Source organism: Diabrotica undecimpunctata, chromosome 5 (assembly GCF_040954645.1).
Source record: "Diabrotica undecimpunctata isolate CICGRU chromosome 5, icDiaUnde3, whole genome shotgun sequence".
Taxonomy (NCBI): Eukaryota; Metazoa; Arthropoda; class Insecta; order Coleoptera; family Chrysomelidae; genus Diabrotica; species Diabrotica undecimpunctata.
This window is the reverse complement of record NC_092807.1, coordinates 157142326-157161840: the sequence shown is the minus strand read 5'-3', so window position 1 is coordinate 157161840 and position 19515 is coordinate 157142326. Positions and strand designations below refer to the sequence as shown.

General features: G+C 30.0%; 1 protein-coding gene across 1 annotated transcript; it reads right to left on the bottom strand.

Moving 5' to 3' along the window:
* Nucleotides 1-637: 637 nt before the first annotated feature.
* On the bottom strand, nt 638-17047 carry LOC140442029 (probable metabolite transport protein CsbC). Its single transcript, XM_072533066.1, has 2 exons — nt 16750-17047; nt 638-6538 (listed from the first exon to the last, which is right to left on the bottom strand). The coding sequence occupies exons 1-2, from the start codon at nt 16871-16873 to the stop codon at nt 5175-5177; spliced, it is 1488 nt and encodes a 495-aa protein (XP_072389167.1). The 5' UTR covers nt 16874-17047; the 3' UTR covers nt 638-5174.
* Nucleotides 17048-19515: the final 2468 nt, after the last annotated feature.

Below are 19515 nucleotides of genomic sequence, written 5' to 3'. Positions count from 1 at the left end.
TTGGCTCTACCATATAAGGATTTAATAATTCTATTTTTAATATTAAAATTGTGATGTGATTTGATTTGAAATTTAAATATTTGTTGGTGTGTGTTGGTTTTCTATACACCTGAGCCTCATATCCAGTATCGTTCTTAGAGATTAAAACATCCAGGAAAGGTAGTGTGTTATTATGTTCCTTTTCCATGGTAAATGTTATTGTCTCTTCTTTATCGTTTATATCATTCAGGAATGCGTCTAACAACTCTAATCCATGAGGCTATATTGAGAATACATCATCTACATATCTCCACCATACTGAGGGTTTTTAATTTTGTTTAGAAATAATATTTGTTTCAAAATCTTCCATAAATATATCGGCTAGTAATGGAGATAAACTAGAGCCCATTGCTAGACCAAAATTTTGTTTATAGAATTTATTATTTTATTATTGTACCAATTATAAGTAGAATTTAATTTAAAATGTTAGATAAGATTGAAAATTGACACGAGTTGAATATATTATATCAGTTTGTAAAGTAAAACTAATGAAGGAGAAGAAAATTAAAAAATATTTTAGAGGGATTATAGAGATACAGAAAGGATATTCATTTTATTAAATTTATTTCACACAATGTTTACAAAAGTGTTGCATTATTGAACATATTCTCAACATTTTCCCTTTTTTCAGAATCCTCCAACGTTTCATCGTCGCCGTTGTATTCACAGATTATCCTACAGCAAGTGCAACAGCTACATGTTTTTCAATAGTCAACTTTAAAATATTTGTTTTTTCTGTCCAACAAGTATAAATTACAATTAGACGTCCGAACCCTACACAAAATGGTATGAAAAAAGTGACTAAATATCAATTGCTTAATTGACGATACACAACCATAATTATGATAATTTTTACACAAACATTTAACACGAAACATACAAAAGCAAAAAAGATTGGTTACCTTGGGCACATATTGAGAGGAGCAAAATATGAAATACCTCAGTTAATCCTACAAGGGAAGATCGAAGGTAGGAGAGGAGCCGGCCGCAAACAATTATCCTGGTTAAGAAATATTAAAGAATGGACAGGAATACACAATACAGGCGAGCTGTGTCACGCCGCCAAGAACAGAATTCTAGTAATGAGATAGTCGCCTACGCACTTTGGTGTATGGCATGTGAAGAAGAAGAAGATACAAAAGCAGTCAAAATTTGATATTCCTTGGGTAATAACATCAAAGACATGTCAAATTTGAAATGACATATACTTCATCTAATTTACTTACCCTTGCACGTCATCCGCGTCATAGCTCGTGAGGTCACATGTTACCAATACGAAATATTTAGGCGGTAGGTGTGTTCTTTTTTAGAATCACTTTGCCGAGTACACTGGCATTACAGCCACTAGACATATTTTATTATATACGCGTAGAAATAATATTTAAAGATTTCTATTAATGTTAACTTAAAGAAATACACAATAATATGTTTCATTTAATTTGTATAAATGCATTATAAATCGTTTTTATGAAGAACATTTGTTCGGAGCACACTGTAACTGTAATCGAACGAAGGTGATATTTTAGCATAAATTGGTAACACTTATTTGACAGTTGCGGTGTTGACACTTTTTATTTTACATTTTACATAAAATAAAATAAATATCTATGTATTCCATTTTACATCTTTATAAAACGCATACAAGCGGCTGAAATTGTTTTTAACAAGATTTTTTTTAACTGTTGTTTTGTTTCTATTTATTTAAGTACATTAAATAATCATTTGTTTTGTTGTATAATCCACTTTTGCAATAATTATGCGACCTATTCGATTTAAAATGGATTCAGAATTTTTTTATGCTTTGGCAACTATGTCAACTTCGATCTCTGTCAATGATAATGACGTGTAACGGTAAGTAAATGAGATGGACTGTAACTTAGTTAAAAATGTGATTTTTATCATAATCACAAACAATAATTAACATAATATTTCACATAAAGTTTCTTAATTGCATTTTTCTTAATTTTATTTTTGAAAATGATCTTTGATCTCTAACTCTCCCCTACTAAGCTAAAAGGTTCTATCTACCAATTGTGCTATTTTGAGAAAAAATGCAATTTAATTTTGTTTGCTGCGACATCCGTAATTAATGGTGTCACACTGTAATTTTGAATAATCTTAATTTGTGTATAAACAATTTATGGGATAATCCACGGAAGTAATTAGTTTAGAGCTTACGTGAGTTTTTATAGATAGGACGGTTTAGCTTACGATTTTATTAAAAATCTCAGATAGGACAAGATTTTTTTATATCGAACTTTTATTGCACATATAACGAGACATTGTTTTACATATAAAAATTATTTATTTTCATTCTCTTCAGCTGCATTGAGTGTTATTCAGCAAATTTTTCTTTCTCCGTTGGCTATTTCCTCGGTCAGATGTTGGTGGAGGTGGAAGTGTCACACCAGTGACACAGAGTTTAAATGCACCTGTAGTTAAAAAGTTTAGTTCTGTATTATCTTCTGTGTCATAAAACTTTTTTGTAAAAATTGCGAGTGAAATATTTTTGGGATAGCAGCCTAGTGTTAACTTTTGTAATTTGTATTTTAACTTAAATCTGTCCACTTATAGAAATTTCTAATCTCTAATGCTACAATATCGATCTAATGGTCATCAATTTATAATACATTGAACACACGCATTTAAATCGCAAACAATTTTGGCCCTCTTTAATGATTTTTCTACCTGGTGGTGTAAATGTTTCGCTCTCAAAGTATTTTATGGTTAATTGTTTCAAGTTAACTTCTGCAGCATTTACTATATAGACAAAAAAGCTGAACAAATACCAATTCTTGTTCTGCCCCAAGCAGTTATCCAGCCAAATCTTCTTTTATCCTTTCTGATATTCCTACATGCCACAGAATGCCTAAAATTCGGACGTTTCTACATTTCCGGACAGCAAAACAACTTTCGTAAAAAGCAATTATGCGCCTAGTAAAAATGATTTCTTTAAACATATCTGATTTTGGAAGCATTATCATTTTCTGAAGGTTTGCTGAAACTATGAGATCTGATGATTTTAGTTGCCATTCTGCATGTTTTTCATATTCTTTCCTGGCAGCAATTTAATTTTTTCTGTGAGATGCATAGTAAAAGTATTCTTTTTATTCTTCTTTTTTCTCTTTACATGCAATTCTGCTTGTTCATTGGTTGATAAATACCTCTATGGAAGGTTGTCACTCCATTTTTTTTCTGTTTTGTGTACATTCATTTATACACTGTACGTTACATTTTCTTCTAATGTCTTAACTTCTATTTAGATCTCTCAGCGTATTTGCTTGTAAATCTTCTCACTACTCTCATTTCTGCCATTTCCAGTAGCCTTTCCGTTGTGGCTGTGTTGGCATTATTGGTCTTCCTCTTCTTGATGTTCCTATCCGTTACAAATGTTGTCGATCATCATGGCAATCTTTATCTTATCTGCAGCAGCGCGGAAAAGTTGCATAGATGTTGCATTGAACCAAATTCTGAGGTTTATTATGCAAGATGTTCTTCTTCTTCCTGGACCTCGTTTTCCAAATATTTTTCCTTGCAGGATGGCTTAAAGGGGAGCATATCTGGATTCATTTCGCATAATATGTCCAAAGAACTGTAAGTTTCAAGATTTGATGGTGGTCAGTACCTCTCGGTTCTTATTCGTTCTTCTAAGGACCTCCTCATTTGTGACTCGGTCAGTCCACGGGACCATAAGTATTCTCCAATACAGCCACATCTCAAATGCTTCCAGTTTTCTGCACATATCTTCGTTCAAGGTCCATGATTCAACACCACAAAAGAAGGACATAGAAGACGTAGCATCGCAGCATTCTTACTTTTGTATCAAGAGAGAAGTTGTGACTCTTAAAGAAGGCTCCCATCCGATTGAAGGTGGATCTAGCTTTTCCGATGCGTGTTCTAATCTCCTGGTTGTTGGTCCATTCTTCATTTATTATGGTGCCGAGGTAGTTGTAGTGGCGTAGATATAACGTTGAACTGCAGAATATCTACAAGCATACGTTTGATGGTAAAGATATTACCACTATAATTAAGCGAAACCGTCTGCATTGGGCAGGACATGTAACCCGGGCCCCTAATTTGAACATGATAAAAAAAGATTCTAACACCGCAAGCCGTGGGAATGAGAAGACGGGGTAGACCAAAGGTGAGGTGGATGGATGGAGTAACACAAGATGCTGAAAAGATCAGAGTCGGCAACTGGAAAATGCACGCAAGGGACAGAACAGAATGGCGTAGAAAGCTTGAGAAGGTCGAGGCACTCTAAGGGCTGTAGCACCAAGATGATGATGATGATAAGGTAGGTAGATGAAAAGGTTATCGGTTTCTTGCTAACTATCATAATATTTGTCTTCTTAACTTTTATATTGAGTCCATATTGTTGATTGTAATACGTGATTTTGTTCATAAGAACTTGTAGGTCTTCTAAGTTGTCCGCAAATACTATGGTGTCATCTGCATATCTGATGTTGTTTAGCCGGTAACCATTTAGTAGAATACCTTTTTAACTTTGGTGCAAAGCTTCGATAGATATTCTTTCAGAGTACAAATTGAAGATTAGACGAGACAAAATACAGCCTTGCCTCACTCCACGCATGATTTTTACATAGTCAGTGTATTCACCTTCAACTCTGAGATTTGTTGTCTGATTCCAGTAAAGATTTCTAATTATTTTTAAATCTTCGTTGTTAGTTCTTGGTTGTTAATTGTTTCTTTTAGTATTTGCATCATCTTGGCGTGCTGTACTCTATTAAACGCTTTCTTGTAATCAACCAGACATCTACGTCGCAGTTGACGTCTTGTCCTCTTGACCTCTTGGGAACGATTTATTTTTATTTATATTTCTTTCACCAAAAACTTTCTCGGCCAAGGCTGAGATATTAGACTTTAGTAAAAATATTATTTTTTTTATAATAAAACAAGTCTAAGATGGTTATAAAAAGAAAAAGAAGATGCCCTCGAGAAAAAAAAATAAATTAAGTCGGTAAAAGAAGAACTGAAATTATTATGGGTGCAAGATTAAAAAAACCTAGCAATCAAAGAGAAATAGAAGAAAACTGTTGTAGGCTAGAGGCTCTAAACTCCATTGAATCATTTTGAATTAACGGAGTAAAATTAAACAATATTTATTCATTTATTTAATATATTTTGGGAGTATTCCAAAGTCTTAATCTTTTACCTAAAAGATCTTGAATTTCATTAAAACTTTTTCCTGTAGTTTCCGGTAAAATTGCAAACAAAATTAGAAAAGCAATAAAAGAAATTGTGCTATAAATAAACAAACAACTGAATATTCCCAATCTTTCCTGTAAAAGTGGAAAGGCAAAATTGATAGAAAATGCAAATGCAGCATCAGATACTGCAGCTATTGCAAAACCTGTTGTTCTGAATTCGCTAGAAAATAACTCACTAATATACGAGGCAGTAATATTGCCCATTCCTGACGCATATGAACTAATAAACGTTAGAGCACAAATGACTGGCAACCACTTAATATAGTTAGGTACTGAATTGTTATTACTTTTTAAATAAAAATATATTCCCAAAATAAACATTGATATCGAACATCCTATTATAGATAAAAGAATGAATCGCCTTCTGCCTATTTTGTTGACTGAAAAAATTACAGTAACATTTAATACTATCTGCATAACACCCATTAGTATGCCGACTAAGTCAGCCGACAGAGATGCACCGGCTTCAGTAAAGATCGTTCCCGCAAAAGCCAGCATGGTGGATACACCAGTTGTTTGCTGAAAAACGCATAAAAATAAGCTAATAAACAGTGCTCTTCTTGAGGTAGCAGTAGTAAATATCTGACAGTACTTATTGTTTTTGTAACTATATTCTAAAGTTAAATCTTTTATTTTGTCATATTCCGTTTGAATTTCGCCAAAACTTTTATTGTTTCTTAATTTTTCTAATATTTGTAAAGCTGTATTATCTTTGTTTTTATATACAAGGTACATTGGAGATTCTACGATATATAAAGACATGCATAGAAAAATGAAAGCGGGAATAGCACAGATAAATGAAAACACTTTGATACTTGTAAATGATCCAAATATAAAACCTAACAAGATACCTGTGGGAGTACAGAGCCCAACAACGCAACCAATCCATGCTCTATTCCTGTCATCTGCTACTTCACTGTTATAAATAACACTATTTATATATATACCAGACATATTTAGACCATTTACGAAAAAAAATGTATAATATACATATATATGCCTCGAAAGTGCGATTGCGCTTAAACACATAACAAACAAGAACGAATGTAGTATTAAACATTTTTTACGTCCTAATAAATTAGACACTTTTGCCAGTAAGATTAATGAAAAAGTCGATGTAAATGCTGGAGCTGATACTATTATCGAAGTTTGAAATGCAGTGATAGGTTTTTCTAACGGGTTAATGTTCGTATCGTTTGAGTGTAGTTTTGGAATTGCGGATGATCCCCAAACCAGACAGCTTCCAAGAGTGATTAAGGGCAAATCAGCTGAAATAAAAAACATTTTCTTAATTTTATTTCCATTTTTATTAATATATTAATTAAAAGTTAAGCTTTTGTTGAATTTTAAAAGCTTTAATTGAACTTTACTACAATATTTTATAAAATTCTTCTACCTCGTACTATTCGTACTATTTTCATTTATAACCTTTCATCTTGTGATTTATTCCTTTTTATTTTTCCTAACCTATCTACTCTAATCTAATCATTCGATTTGTGTGCTCCATTTTTTTTTCCCTTGCTGAGATGAGTCGAAAAGTGTATAACACGTGTTTCAATTTTACATATATGCCTTAAATGATACCATATATAAACAAAAAGAGAAATCAAACGATTTCTACCTAGCGAAACCTAATTAAAATTTTTACCACTGTGTTTCCTAAAACTTGCGAAACAAACAGCTGGATAAATTACTCGGCAAGGGAATCTAAAATTGCATTCCACATGCCGTTCATCCTGGTCAAAATTCGTAGTGAATTCAGTTTCTGGTACTCCAAACGAAGTAAGCAATAAAACATAATAACGGTATTAGATTTTAGTTTTGATACAGGACAGCGACAGCCGCTTATACGTATTTCGACCTCTTTAGGTCTCCTCAGAACGGTATAGCCACTGCTCTGAACCAAAACAAAAATCTCTCGCGTCCTAGACAATAGTTATTAAATTAACTATATACGGACGTAACTAAAAGAAAGTGTACCAGAGACCAGGAGAGAGATTTGCAGAATGCTGATTTGAAGAGCGGAGTGCTTATGGGGGTGGTTCCTGCATGATCTGGGGTGCAATTTCTATAGGAGCACGAACCGATCTTGAGTTCATTCGTAGGGACGACCGTGTTCACGGAAGAAGAGGTTTAACGGCTGCCAGATTTATCGAGGAGATTTTAGCAATTCATGTGGTACCTTACGTCGACTACATTGGAGACGAATTTATCTTTATGCATGACAATGCAAGGGCACACACCGCAAGAATCGTGCAAGATTACATTGCAGAAGTCGGTTTTCAGGTTATAGACTGGCCAGCAAACAGTCCTGACCTAAATCCGATCGAACATTTATGGGATGAGCTAAAACGAAGAATTCGAGCTAGACTTCATACCCCAGACTCGATCCCAGAGCTTATTCTTGCAGCAGAAGAAGAGTGGCTTAACATCCCACAAGCAACAATAGCAAACTTGATTAGATCTATGCCTAATCGTATGAGAGATGTTATTAGGGCAAGATGAGGTCATACCCATTATCAAAAAATTAAGTGTTAAGTTTTAAATTGTCAATAACCCTATTTATGTTAATAATAAAAAAGCTTAATTTGCTTAATGAATTAATTTCACCATGTTAAACATAGAAAGCCGAAATAAGTTTTCATAAATTTATACTCACATTAAAGCATATTAAATTGTCTTTCAAACAGTATATTTGTTTTTGTGATCTGATGAATATTTCTTGAAAAAAATATAGTTAAAGTCAAAAGTTTACAGTGGGCCGATTTCTATGCACTATATATATATATATATATATATATATATATATATATATATATATATATATATATATATATATATATATATATATTGTGACAATTAGGGTTTATAGAAAATAATTTATAAGTTATATACTACATAATATTAGATATTTGGTTGTTTTAAATAAGTTATATACTAGAGAATTTAATAAAAATATATTTATGTGAGGGCATTTTTAATAAATTAGCATATAATAATTGTTGTATTTAGTTATTTTAATATTGTAAATATATATAAGTGAGCCATGTGCTTAGGCAACCAAAAATACTCTCGGAGATTGACAGATATTTATACTCTGAAGTGACGTTTAAGAATATTTACGAATATAAGTGGGTTATAATAATATATTGTTTGAAATGTGTATTTTATTAAATTAGAATGTTAAGTTACTAATTTAATTATATATTCTGATCTGAAAAGCCTAAATGTAAACAAAATTATTAATAGAAAAGAATGGAATTCTCTGGATCTCCGGAGATGGCCATGTTTGCGAAATGGTTTGTTCCAGAAAATTCAGACAAGTAGTTAATAGAACAAAATAGAACATGATATCTTACGAGATGGTTCTAGAATGTCCAAAAGATATAAATACCCGTGATTTGGATTCAAGATGGCAGTTTTTGAAAGTTTTTAGTCAGAAAAGTTTTAGATAGTGCAGTCAGAAGAGTTTTTAGAAGTTTTTAGTCAGAAGTCAAGCAGTTTATTATGAAAGTTAGTTAGAGTCAGTGAATCAAGTACAAATAGTCCAATAGTTTAATATAGTGAGTTAAATGAAGATTAAAAATTATGCATATAATTTAATGCACATTTATAATTATACACAAATAATTATTGAAGATAAAAAAAGGTATATTGGAAGAAATTAAATTATATTATGGTTGGAGATTAGTATAAATCAACTTATAATAATTGGATATTGGTATATTGAAAAGAAGAATAAATATAAATGGTGTTTGCTGGTTTGGTTGGTGGTATATAAATGCTGGTGAAGAAAAATATATCTTAAATTGGTAGAAGCTGATAATTAAAAAAAGAAATTTCACAAAAACAAGGATAACCGAAGTACAAAGACTTTCAGTGGTGATTAGAATATATATAGTGGAAAACAGTTCATTTAGGCATTCAGTGAAAGAAAGGTACAAAATTTTGTTAATATAATTTAGTTAGTGTCATAACAATTTCAATTTTGAAGATAGTTTTGTTTAAATTTTAGATTGTCTATAGAATTTAATTAGTTTTATAAGAGTATCAATTTGAAGATAGTTTATTTTAAATTTACATTGGCTAGGTTAGATATATATGTGTGTTTCATAATAGTTATAATAAAGATAATTTAAAAAAGTACTTACAAGCTAATTCTTTGAGAACCGCGATAAAAACCCTATATTATTAAAAATACTCATTGCTCATCATTCAAACAAAAAACACATCATAACAATTTGGCACCCAACGCGGTGGCTCTCTATTTAAAAGAATTAGTTTGGGAAGATAAGTGCTCTCATATAATTAAATTAATTATCAGTAGAAAGAAAAAGTATAGATTTTAATTTTAATTATATTTGAACAAGTAAAGTCTCAAAATGTCTCAAGGAAAGAAAGGTACAAGAAGCAAAAAGAATGAAGAAGATGTGGAAGTAGAAACACAACGTATACAAGAGGAGAGTTTAATTCAAGTTCCACAAGATACTGCAGAAATGAATCCAGAAAGAGAGGAAAATGTCAATATGGCAGCTTTGATGTCATTAATGATGCAGATGAACAAGACAATGGAAGAGAATTCAAAAGAAATCAAAGAAGACATGAAAAAAATGGAACAGAAAATGGAAGAGAATACGAAAAAAATGGAAGAGAATTCAAAAGAAATCAAAGAAGACATAAAAAAATTGGAAGAGAATTCAAAAGAAGTCAAAGAAGACATGAAAAAAATGGAACAGAAATTGGAAGAGAATTATAGAAAATTAGAAAAGAAAATAGAAGATAATAATAATAAAATTGTAAAACAAATGGATAAAAAACTTGAAGCTGCAGAGAAAAAAGTAGCAAATGAAATAAAAAGTATACGGAATGACTACAAGAAAAGGATAGACAATGAGAGGACAGAAGTAAAGAGGATTATTCAAGATAATAAGATAGATATAGAACAGAAAATAGAGTTACAGAAATGTAACTTAGAAGTAAAAATTAATGAAGACAGGAGAAACACAGAAGAAAAATTAGACGATATACAACAAAATATTCAAATAAATTGTAATCAAATAAGAAATGTGGAACAGAGAATAGATGATATTTCACAAATGAGAGACATAGGGAGACCTTACTTAAATTTAACAAATGAGACTGGGATTAAATTCTCTGGTAATATAAAAAATTTGCATCCTAGAGTATACATAAATAGTTTAAAACATAAATTAAGATTTGTGAATAATATTAATGATATTAAAGATTATATTAGAATGACATTAAATGACAATGCAGCAACTTGGTTTGCTAGTATTGAGAATGATTTAGATAATTTTCAAACATTTGAAAATAAATTTTTAAATTATTATTGGGGTGAATTAGAGCAAGCCAAGTTTAGAGAAATTCTATATTTTGGAAAGTATAATCAAAATTTAAAATCAAATATGGTAGATTATGCATTGAAATTGATAACAGTTGCAAAATATTTAGAACCACCACTTAGAGAGGATGAAACAGTCTTAAATGTATCTAGACATTTTGATGTTGATGTTGTCCAAACAGTAACTGTACAAAATATTCAAACAATAGATAGTTTTATTAATTTTATTCAAAGAATACAAAGAGGCAATATGACAAGTAATAATAACAACAGAAAAAACAATAATAACTTTCAATATAATAAAAATGATAGACAATCATATAACATTAATACTAGGTATGGTAATAATTTACAAAATTTTAATAATAATAACAGTAATCCAAATAGACAGAACTTTAATAATAATACTAGTTATAATAGACAAAATTTTAATAATAATACTAATTATAATAGACAACATTTTAATGACAGTACTAATAATAATAGACAAGATTTTAATAATAGAAGAAATACAGAGCGACCTAACTATAACAGACAGGTAAATTGTGTTCGAAGGAATAGAAGCTGCGAAGACAGGGAACAAAATAGTACAAGGCAGGAAAATGTGAGTAGAAGTCATAGTAGGGAAAGACATAGGACATCAAATCCAAGTGGTCAGATACAATCTGACAATTCTAATAATCAAAATTTTGTGCAGTAAACTTTCTGAATTACAAGTTAGGCCATTGCTATTATGAAAAACCTTCTGAATTTATTTCTTTAGATGAAGAGAAAATTATTGAATCTATTAATTTAATTTATATAAATGCTTTGGCCAAAAATAAAATGATTAAAATTATGATAGATACTGGTTCAGAAAGTACATTAGTCTCGGAGAATTTTATTTTTAATACATTAAAACTATCAGATGTAATAAAGATTCCAAAAATTAAAATTATTGGTGCAAATAATAAGAAGTTGGGTGAAATTGATAAACTAGCCAATTTTAAAATTAATATTCTTAATAAAGAAATTAATATGCAAGGATTTATTGTCAAGGATTTATGTGTTGATATATTAATGGGAAATGATGAATTGGAAAAGAAGAAAGTAAAGATAGATTTTGAAAAAAAAATGGTAACTTTGGAAGGGCAAATAATTAAATTTATGCAGAAAGATGAGGTGGAAGAAGGAATAAGAGTTGATAGGATATTATTCAAAGAAAATAATGATGTTTATGAAGAAGAAATGTATTTTGATGATAGGGAAATGTCCCAAAAGAATGTAAAGAATAATGGTAGTGAATATTTAAGGAATAGAAATTTTAAGCAGATGGATGCCTACGAGGCGGAGTGCGTAAAATTGGAAGCAAGGAATAATGAGTACATATTGAAGAATAATGTGATTTGTAAAGAAGAAGATATGATGAAAGTTTTAAATTGCCCTGAAGAATATAAATCAATAGTCATTTCCATATTGCAGCAACACAAGGGACTTGTCAATAAAGAAAATAGAATTGCACAAAATTATATCCATAGTATAAAAGTTAAAGAAGAAAAAGATTTTAAAACAAAATCATACCCAATACCATATAAATACAGAGAAGAAGTAAACAAAACAATTAATAATATGTTAGAAGATGGGATCATTGAGAAGGCAGACACACGTTTTATTAACCCCATAGTAGTAGTACGAAAAAGATCAGGTGAAATCAGGTTATGTTTGGATGCAAGGAATATTAACAAGATTACTGAAAAGCAATTTGAAGCACCAATGAGTATAGATGGAATATTAGGAAGAATTACAGGAATGGCATTTTTCACTAAAATTGATTTACAGCATAGTTTCTGGTTAATACCTCTAGAAAGAAAAAGTAGACAGTATACAGGATTTCAGATAGATGGAGTAGTATATCAATTCAAAGTAGTACCATTTGGACTTCAATCATCTTGCAGTGCTCTATGTAGATGTCTTCATGATATTTTAGATCAATATGAACATTTTGTAATTCACTACATTGATGATATATTAATTTTTTCTAAAACGGCTGAAGATCATGAGAAACACCTAAAAATTATAATAAATAGATTAGACAAAGTTGGACTAAAAATAAATCAAGAAAAATGTACATTTTTTCAAAAAGAAGTCATATATCTAGGTTATAAACTTAACACTAAGGGAATCGAAATGGATCCAGAACGGACACAAGTCATTCAGGAATATAAAACACCACACAATTTAAGAACTTTAAGAGGATTCATTGGAATAATTAATTATTATAAAAGGATGATACCAGATCTAAGTATAAAAGAAATTCCATTACTTGAACTACTGAGAAAAGGTGTAAAATGGAGATGGGATCAGAGAAGAGAACTAGCATTCCAAGAAATTAAAAACATTTTTCTGTCAAATTTGAAAATATACTATCCTGACTACACACAGCCATTCATATTAAGAACAGATGCATCCATAGAGAGATTATCAGGGGTATTATTACAAATACATGATGGGGTCGAATACCCAATACAATTCATTTCAAGAATTACAAAGCCACATGAAAAGGGTTACTCAGTTTCAGAATTAGAACTAGCAAGTATAATACACTGTGTCACAAAATTAAGATTTTATTTGTTGGGTAATGAATTTACAATAGAAACAGATCACCAAGCTTTAACGTCTATATTAAATAACAAATATGGAAACAGTAGAATACATCGGTGGAGTCTAATACTTAGTGAATACTGCTTTGAAATCAAATACATTTCTGGAAAATCCAATATAGTGGCAGATGCTTTATCAAGGTTAGAAAATACATCACAAAAAGGGCAGCGAACAATAAAAATTGGATTAAATCAATTAGTAGAAAGTACTGGATTATATTCTAAAGAAGAAATTATAAGAGATCAGATCAATTTGAGTGAAAAACAAAAAGTCCTTAGGAAAGATGGGGTATATTATAAAATAATAAATGGCATAGAAGTATATGTAATAACTAGAACTTTAGCAAAGAAAATATTGAAAAATTTACATAACAATTATATGCATATTGGTTCAAGAAAGCTATGGATGTTATTTAGGGACAATTATTTTGCAAAGAATGACATAAGTATAGCAAAGGAAATTACTAACCAATGCCCAATATGTCAACTAAACAAAGAAAAGAATTTCAAAAACCAGAACACATATAAATCTAATGTTGTATATGAAAAACTAAATACAGTTTCCATGGATTTTATTTCAAATTTAGTTCTCAGTCCAACAGGAAAAAAGCATATACTAGTGATAGTTGATTTATATACAAAATTTATTAGACTATATCCCTGCTCTAGAACAAATGTTAAAACATTAAAATTATATATTAATCAATTTTTCGAAGAAATAGGACCATTTAGAAATTGCATAATAGATAATGCTACATATTTTAACAACCAAAAATTTCGGACATTTTGTGAGAAAAAGGGAATCAACATTCATTTTACAAGTATCAGACATCCTCAGGCAAATCCTGCAGAAAGATATATTAAAGAAGTTATAAAATATTTAAGGATACTGTGCCAAAATCAACACGAAACTTGGCAGCAACATATACCACAAGTAGAATATTTTTTAAATAATACACATAATTTGAATACAGAGGAAGTACCAGAATATTTAATGTTTGGCCATATAGGAAACAGAAAGTGGATTAGTGAATATAATCAGGATATGTTAGAACAAGTAATGCAGAAAGTGAATAACCGGATTAGGAGGAAAGCTGAAAAATATATCAGACGACAAAATCGAAATATAAAAAAACCAATCACATTTCAAAAAGGAGACCTAGTGTTAATTCGTTCACTTAGAAAAAGTAATGTTAAAGAAAACCGTTGTAAGAAATTACAACCAATGTTTGAAGGTCCATATACAATTGAAAATCAGAATGGACTAAATAGTTATGTGTTAATAGATGCAGAGAACAGACTAAGAGGCATATTTCATATCAACGACATTTTTCAATATCATGAAGAGATTGAATAATGATTTCTATACCTTTAACACAAATATAATAACACTAATAACTTACTGATATATCCATTTTATTCAATAGACTTGATTTGTTAAATGGTAGATGGTAGATGGTAGATTTCATTATTTTGAATCAATTTGACATCATACTTGTTGAATTTTGTATATATGGAAATTAATTTGTACCCTAAAAATCATAATTTGGGGTTAGACACAAAATTGATACTATAATTGCTATAAAAATGTCTTTCTAATATAATAAAGTAAAAAAAAAAAAAAAACTTACCAATTTATATTGATGAAGTTATTTTGAATAGAAATAATTCCTAGATTTTGTCTATAAACAAACAGAACACCATATCGATTATATTGTAATTAAGGTTATATTTTATTCTCTCCATTTGACATGACAGTTTGACCATAGAATAGCCGAACTGTGATCCGTTGTTCTCTGTTTTGACATAGACAGCGAACAGGGATGTATTTAACACATTAAAAAAAAAAAAATTTTGATTTATTAAATTTAATAAGGTATGAGAAAATTAATATTTAAAAAAATAATAAGTAAATTATTTATTTTAAATATTATTTTTGGGGTATTGTGACAATTAGGGTTTATAGAAAATAATTTATAAGTTATATACTACATAATATTAGATATTTGGTTGTTTTAAATAAGTTATATACTAGAGAATTTAATAAAAATATATTTATGTGAGGGCATTTTTAATAAATTAGCATATAATAATTATTGTTGTATTTAGTTATTTTAATATTGTAAATATATATAAGTGAGCCATGTGCTTAGGCAACCAAAAATACTCTCGGAGATTGACAGATATTTATACTCTGAAGTGACGTTTAAGAATATTTACGAATATAAGTGGGTTATAATAATATATTGTCTGAAATGTGTATTTTATTAAATTAGAATGTTAAGTTACTAATTTAATTATATATTCTGATCTGAAAAGCCTAAATGTAAACAAAATTATTAATAGAAAAGAATGGAATTCTCTGGATCTCCGGAGATGGCCATGTTTGCGAAATGGTTTGTTCCAGAAAATTCAGACAAGTAGTTAATAGAACAAAATAGAACATGATATCTTACGAGATGGTTCTAGAATGTCCAAAAGATATAAATACCCGTGATTTGGATTCAAGATGGCAGTTTTTGAAAGTTTTTAGTCAGAAAAGTTTTAGATAGTGCAGTCAGAAGAGTTTTTAGAAGTTTTTAGTCAGAAGTCAAGCAGTTTATTATGAAAGTTAGTTAGAGTCAGTGAATCAAGTACAAATAGTCCAATAGTTTAATATAGTGAGTTAAATGAAGATTAAAAATTATGCATATAATTTAATGCACATTTATAATTATACACAAATATTTATTGAAGATAAAAAAAGGTATATTGGAAGAAATTAAATTATATTATGGTTGGAGATTAGTATAAATCAACTTATAATAATTGGATATTGGTATATTGAAAAGAAGAATAAATATAAATGGTGTTTGCTGGTTTGGTTGGTGGTATATAAATGCTGGTGAAGAAAAATATATCTTAAATTGGTAGAAGCTGATAATTAAAAAAAGAAATTTCACAAAAACAAGGATAACCGAAGTACAAAGACTTTCAGTGGTGATTAGAATATATATATAGTGGAAAACAGTTCATTTAGGCATTCAGTGAAAGAAAGGTACAAAATTTTGTTAATATAATTTAGTTAGTGTCATAACAATTTCAATTTTGAAGATAGTTTTGTTTAAATTTTAGATTGTCTATAGAATTTAATTAGTTTTATAAGAGTATCAATTTGAAGATAGTTTATTTTAAATTTACATTGGCTAGGTTAGATATATATGTGTGTTTCATAATAGTTATAATAAAGATAATTTAAAAAAGTACTTACAAGCTAATTCTTTGAGAACCGCGATAAAAACCCTATATTATTAAAAATACTCATTGCTCATCATTCAAACAAAAAACACATCATAACAATATATATATATATATATATATATATATATATATATATATATATATATATATATATATATATATATATATATATATCGTGTGCATTAACCAAGACATATTTTTCTCTACGCGTATTTAGCACTCTGAGTAATATACTAACCTGAAAACACACAAAAATACATTAGCCATGGGATTGCTTCACTTCTTTTGAAGTCAACTTTGCCTTTGGCTGTGGCTTCAACCAATAACTGGTTAGTTCCTGTTTCGTGAGATTTCTCCATCATTATAACCCTTTCACAATTTACAATACTAACTGCCAACTATAAAAAATGCTGTTCTGTACCAAGTTTTTTAAAAAAGCTTAACAGTACTTAGAGTTTGGTACAATTTTTATAGTTTTAGTTTTTATAACGTAATAAAAAGTTTATATCTTTTTGCATATTTAAAAAAAACAATTATGCTGTTACTGCGCTGTGCTCTTTTATCTAATATTAATTAGTATGAATGTTCATTATCAATATTTATATATACAGGGTAAGGCGACTTGGAAAATAAGTCTTATGACATAGACAAGAAAGTGTGCTTTCAATAAAAAAAAACCAAATATTAGTATTTATAAACATGGCTTTTTATAAATACACATTTATATAAAAAGCCATACACATTTATGGCTTTTTCTTTAGTTAACTTTCTATTTCGCTAGAATCATCCGCCATTAAAGTTCTTAATTTCGCTAGACATACTCGCCATTAAAGTTCTGAATTAATATTTTATTTACCTTTATTGTTTACTGTGGCGCACGTTAAAATAAGTTTATTGACGTGTGAATCTTTGATCTTTGATCTTGCACTGATAACTTGTTTATACTCCAACAATTAATAGAAAAAAGAATAGCGGTTGGTACAAAAGTACATCTATCCTTCATCGACCTAGAAAAGGCATATGATACAGTATAAAGAATTAAATTGTGCCAAACTTTACAACAACTCGACATTACTCCATACCTTTTAGGAATAATCACAGAAGTATACAGATATAACACTACTTACCTAAAAACTATAGACGATTAGGCAATAGACTATCAGAGCCAATAAAAGTATCTAAAGGACTAAAACAAGGATGCAATATGTCACCCTTACTGTTTAATTTATTTATTGAGGCAGCCCTCCAAAAGTGGAAAACCACCGCCAGGGAATGGGAGTCCCCATAGAAAATGACGTACTGTTCTCCCTGAACTTTACGATAAGCAAGTCGTCCTAGCTCAAGATTCTTATGATCTATATGATAAAGAGTCTATACAGAAAATATGTAAAATGGGGGTTACAAGTCAACATGAAGAAAACAGAATATTTAGTTATGAATTCAAATGCAAGGTTTGAAGTGTTAATAGACGAGGACGTGGAAATCAAATAAGTGGAAAAATTTTAATATTTAGGTGCATTCATTGATAAGAACAGCTTGGGAGAAACCGAAATTAAACTCCGAATTAATCAGGGACGTAAAATTGTAGGATATCTGAACTTCTTATGGTGGGATCGCAACATTTCGCTAAAAGAAAACTGTGAAATCTTTATACCAGGAGATTTAAACGGCAGAGTAGGGAGAGAAGAAAACAACAGAGTCGTAGGAAGATATGGGGAACAAATATCCAATGACAACAGAATGTGTCTCAAAATGCGTCTTGTGCACAGAATGCGTCTTAGAGATTTTTGTGAAACAATGTGTATTAAAATTATAAATGACTTTTTTCAACATAGAGACAACCACAAATTTACATGGATACAACCTACTAGGAATCTGCGCTCAATAATCGACTATGTAATCCAACGTCGAACTTCCCAGCTGAAAACAACTGACTTAAGGGTATACCGTGGATAATAATGTGGATCAGACCATCGTTTACTTATGGCTAATGTGATAGTTAAATATAACAAAAACAATAACACTCAGGTACAGAATATAGAAAAGGGACAAGAAGTAACATCCCCTAAATATAACCTAGAAAGCTTAAAAGAAGATTCAACGAAATTTTTTTTTAATTCATGCCACATGTAGTTAATAGCAACAGTAGTTTTAAGATTATACACCGTAAAATTGTAGGTTTTTACCGTTTATAATATAATTGCCCCACTTCTAATTGAGAAGTCAGTAAAAGCTTTTCCATATCCATAGTGAAGGTATTGAAAGTATTATAAATTTTGAGCATGATCTTTGTGAATTTTCTTATGCTCTCTGGCATATCGTCTGCACTAATCTTGATGTTTTTCTTTTTCGTCTTCGAGTTTATTTGTGAATTGTGTTCAAAAGCTACATAGATCTGTTTTTGGTTTATGGAAACCATAGTTAAATTTGGTGCTGAATATATGTTTATAATAATAAAATGAGACTGAATCTTCCTGATACTCTTCGCAGTATTTTAAATAATCCTGGTAAAGTCGTTTTTCAGACAAACCAGAAGGCACGTGTTTCCTTTTCGACAATAGTGAGAATCAATCACCGGTAGTGATTGTGATTACCTACTACCGAAAAAACTTTTTACATACTTGGATGTTCTCGTCGTCCAACCTTAAATTGTACACCATAGTGTATTTGCGTCTAGAGGCGGCATCTTCATTATTTGTTTTATATCGCCGATTAGGTATTTCTTGCGTAATTCTACTACTAATAAAGCTCCATCTTCCTCTTTTATCTTGAGTGGAGTGAAAATCATCAAATAATTTTTGCCTCTTTTCCTGGCTAATTTTTTCTGTGCACCTATAGTGACATTTACAATTACCGGGTTTAACAGATTTTCCTCTAACAATATTACCTTTTTGCGAAAGATGTTCCTTTAAAGAAAGTCTGAGGCTCCTTTGTTGATTGCGTTTCCAAGTTGATGGAAGCCTTTTGCGTTTACGTATAAAATAAATTTAATACTTGTTACAAT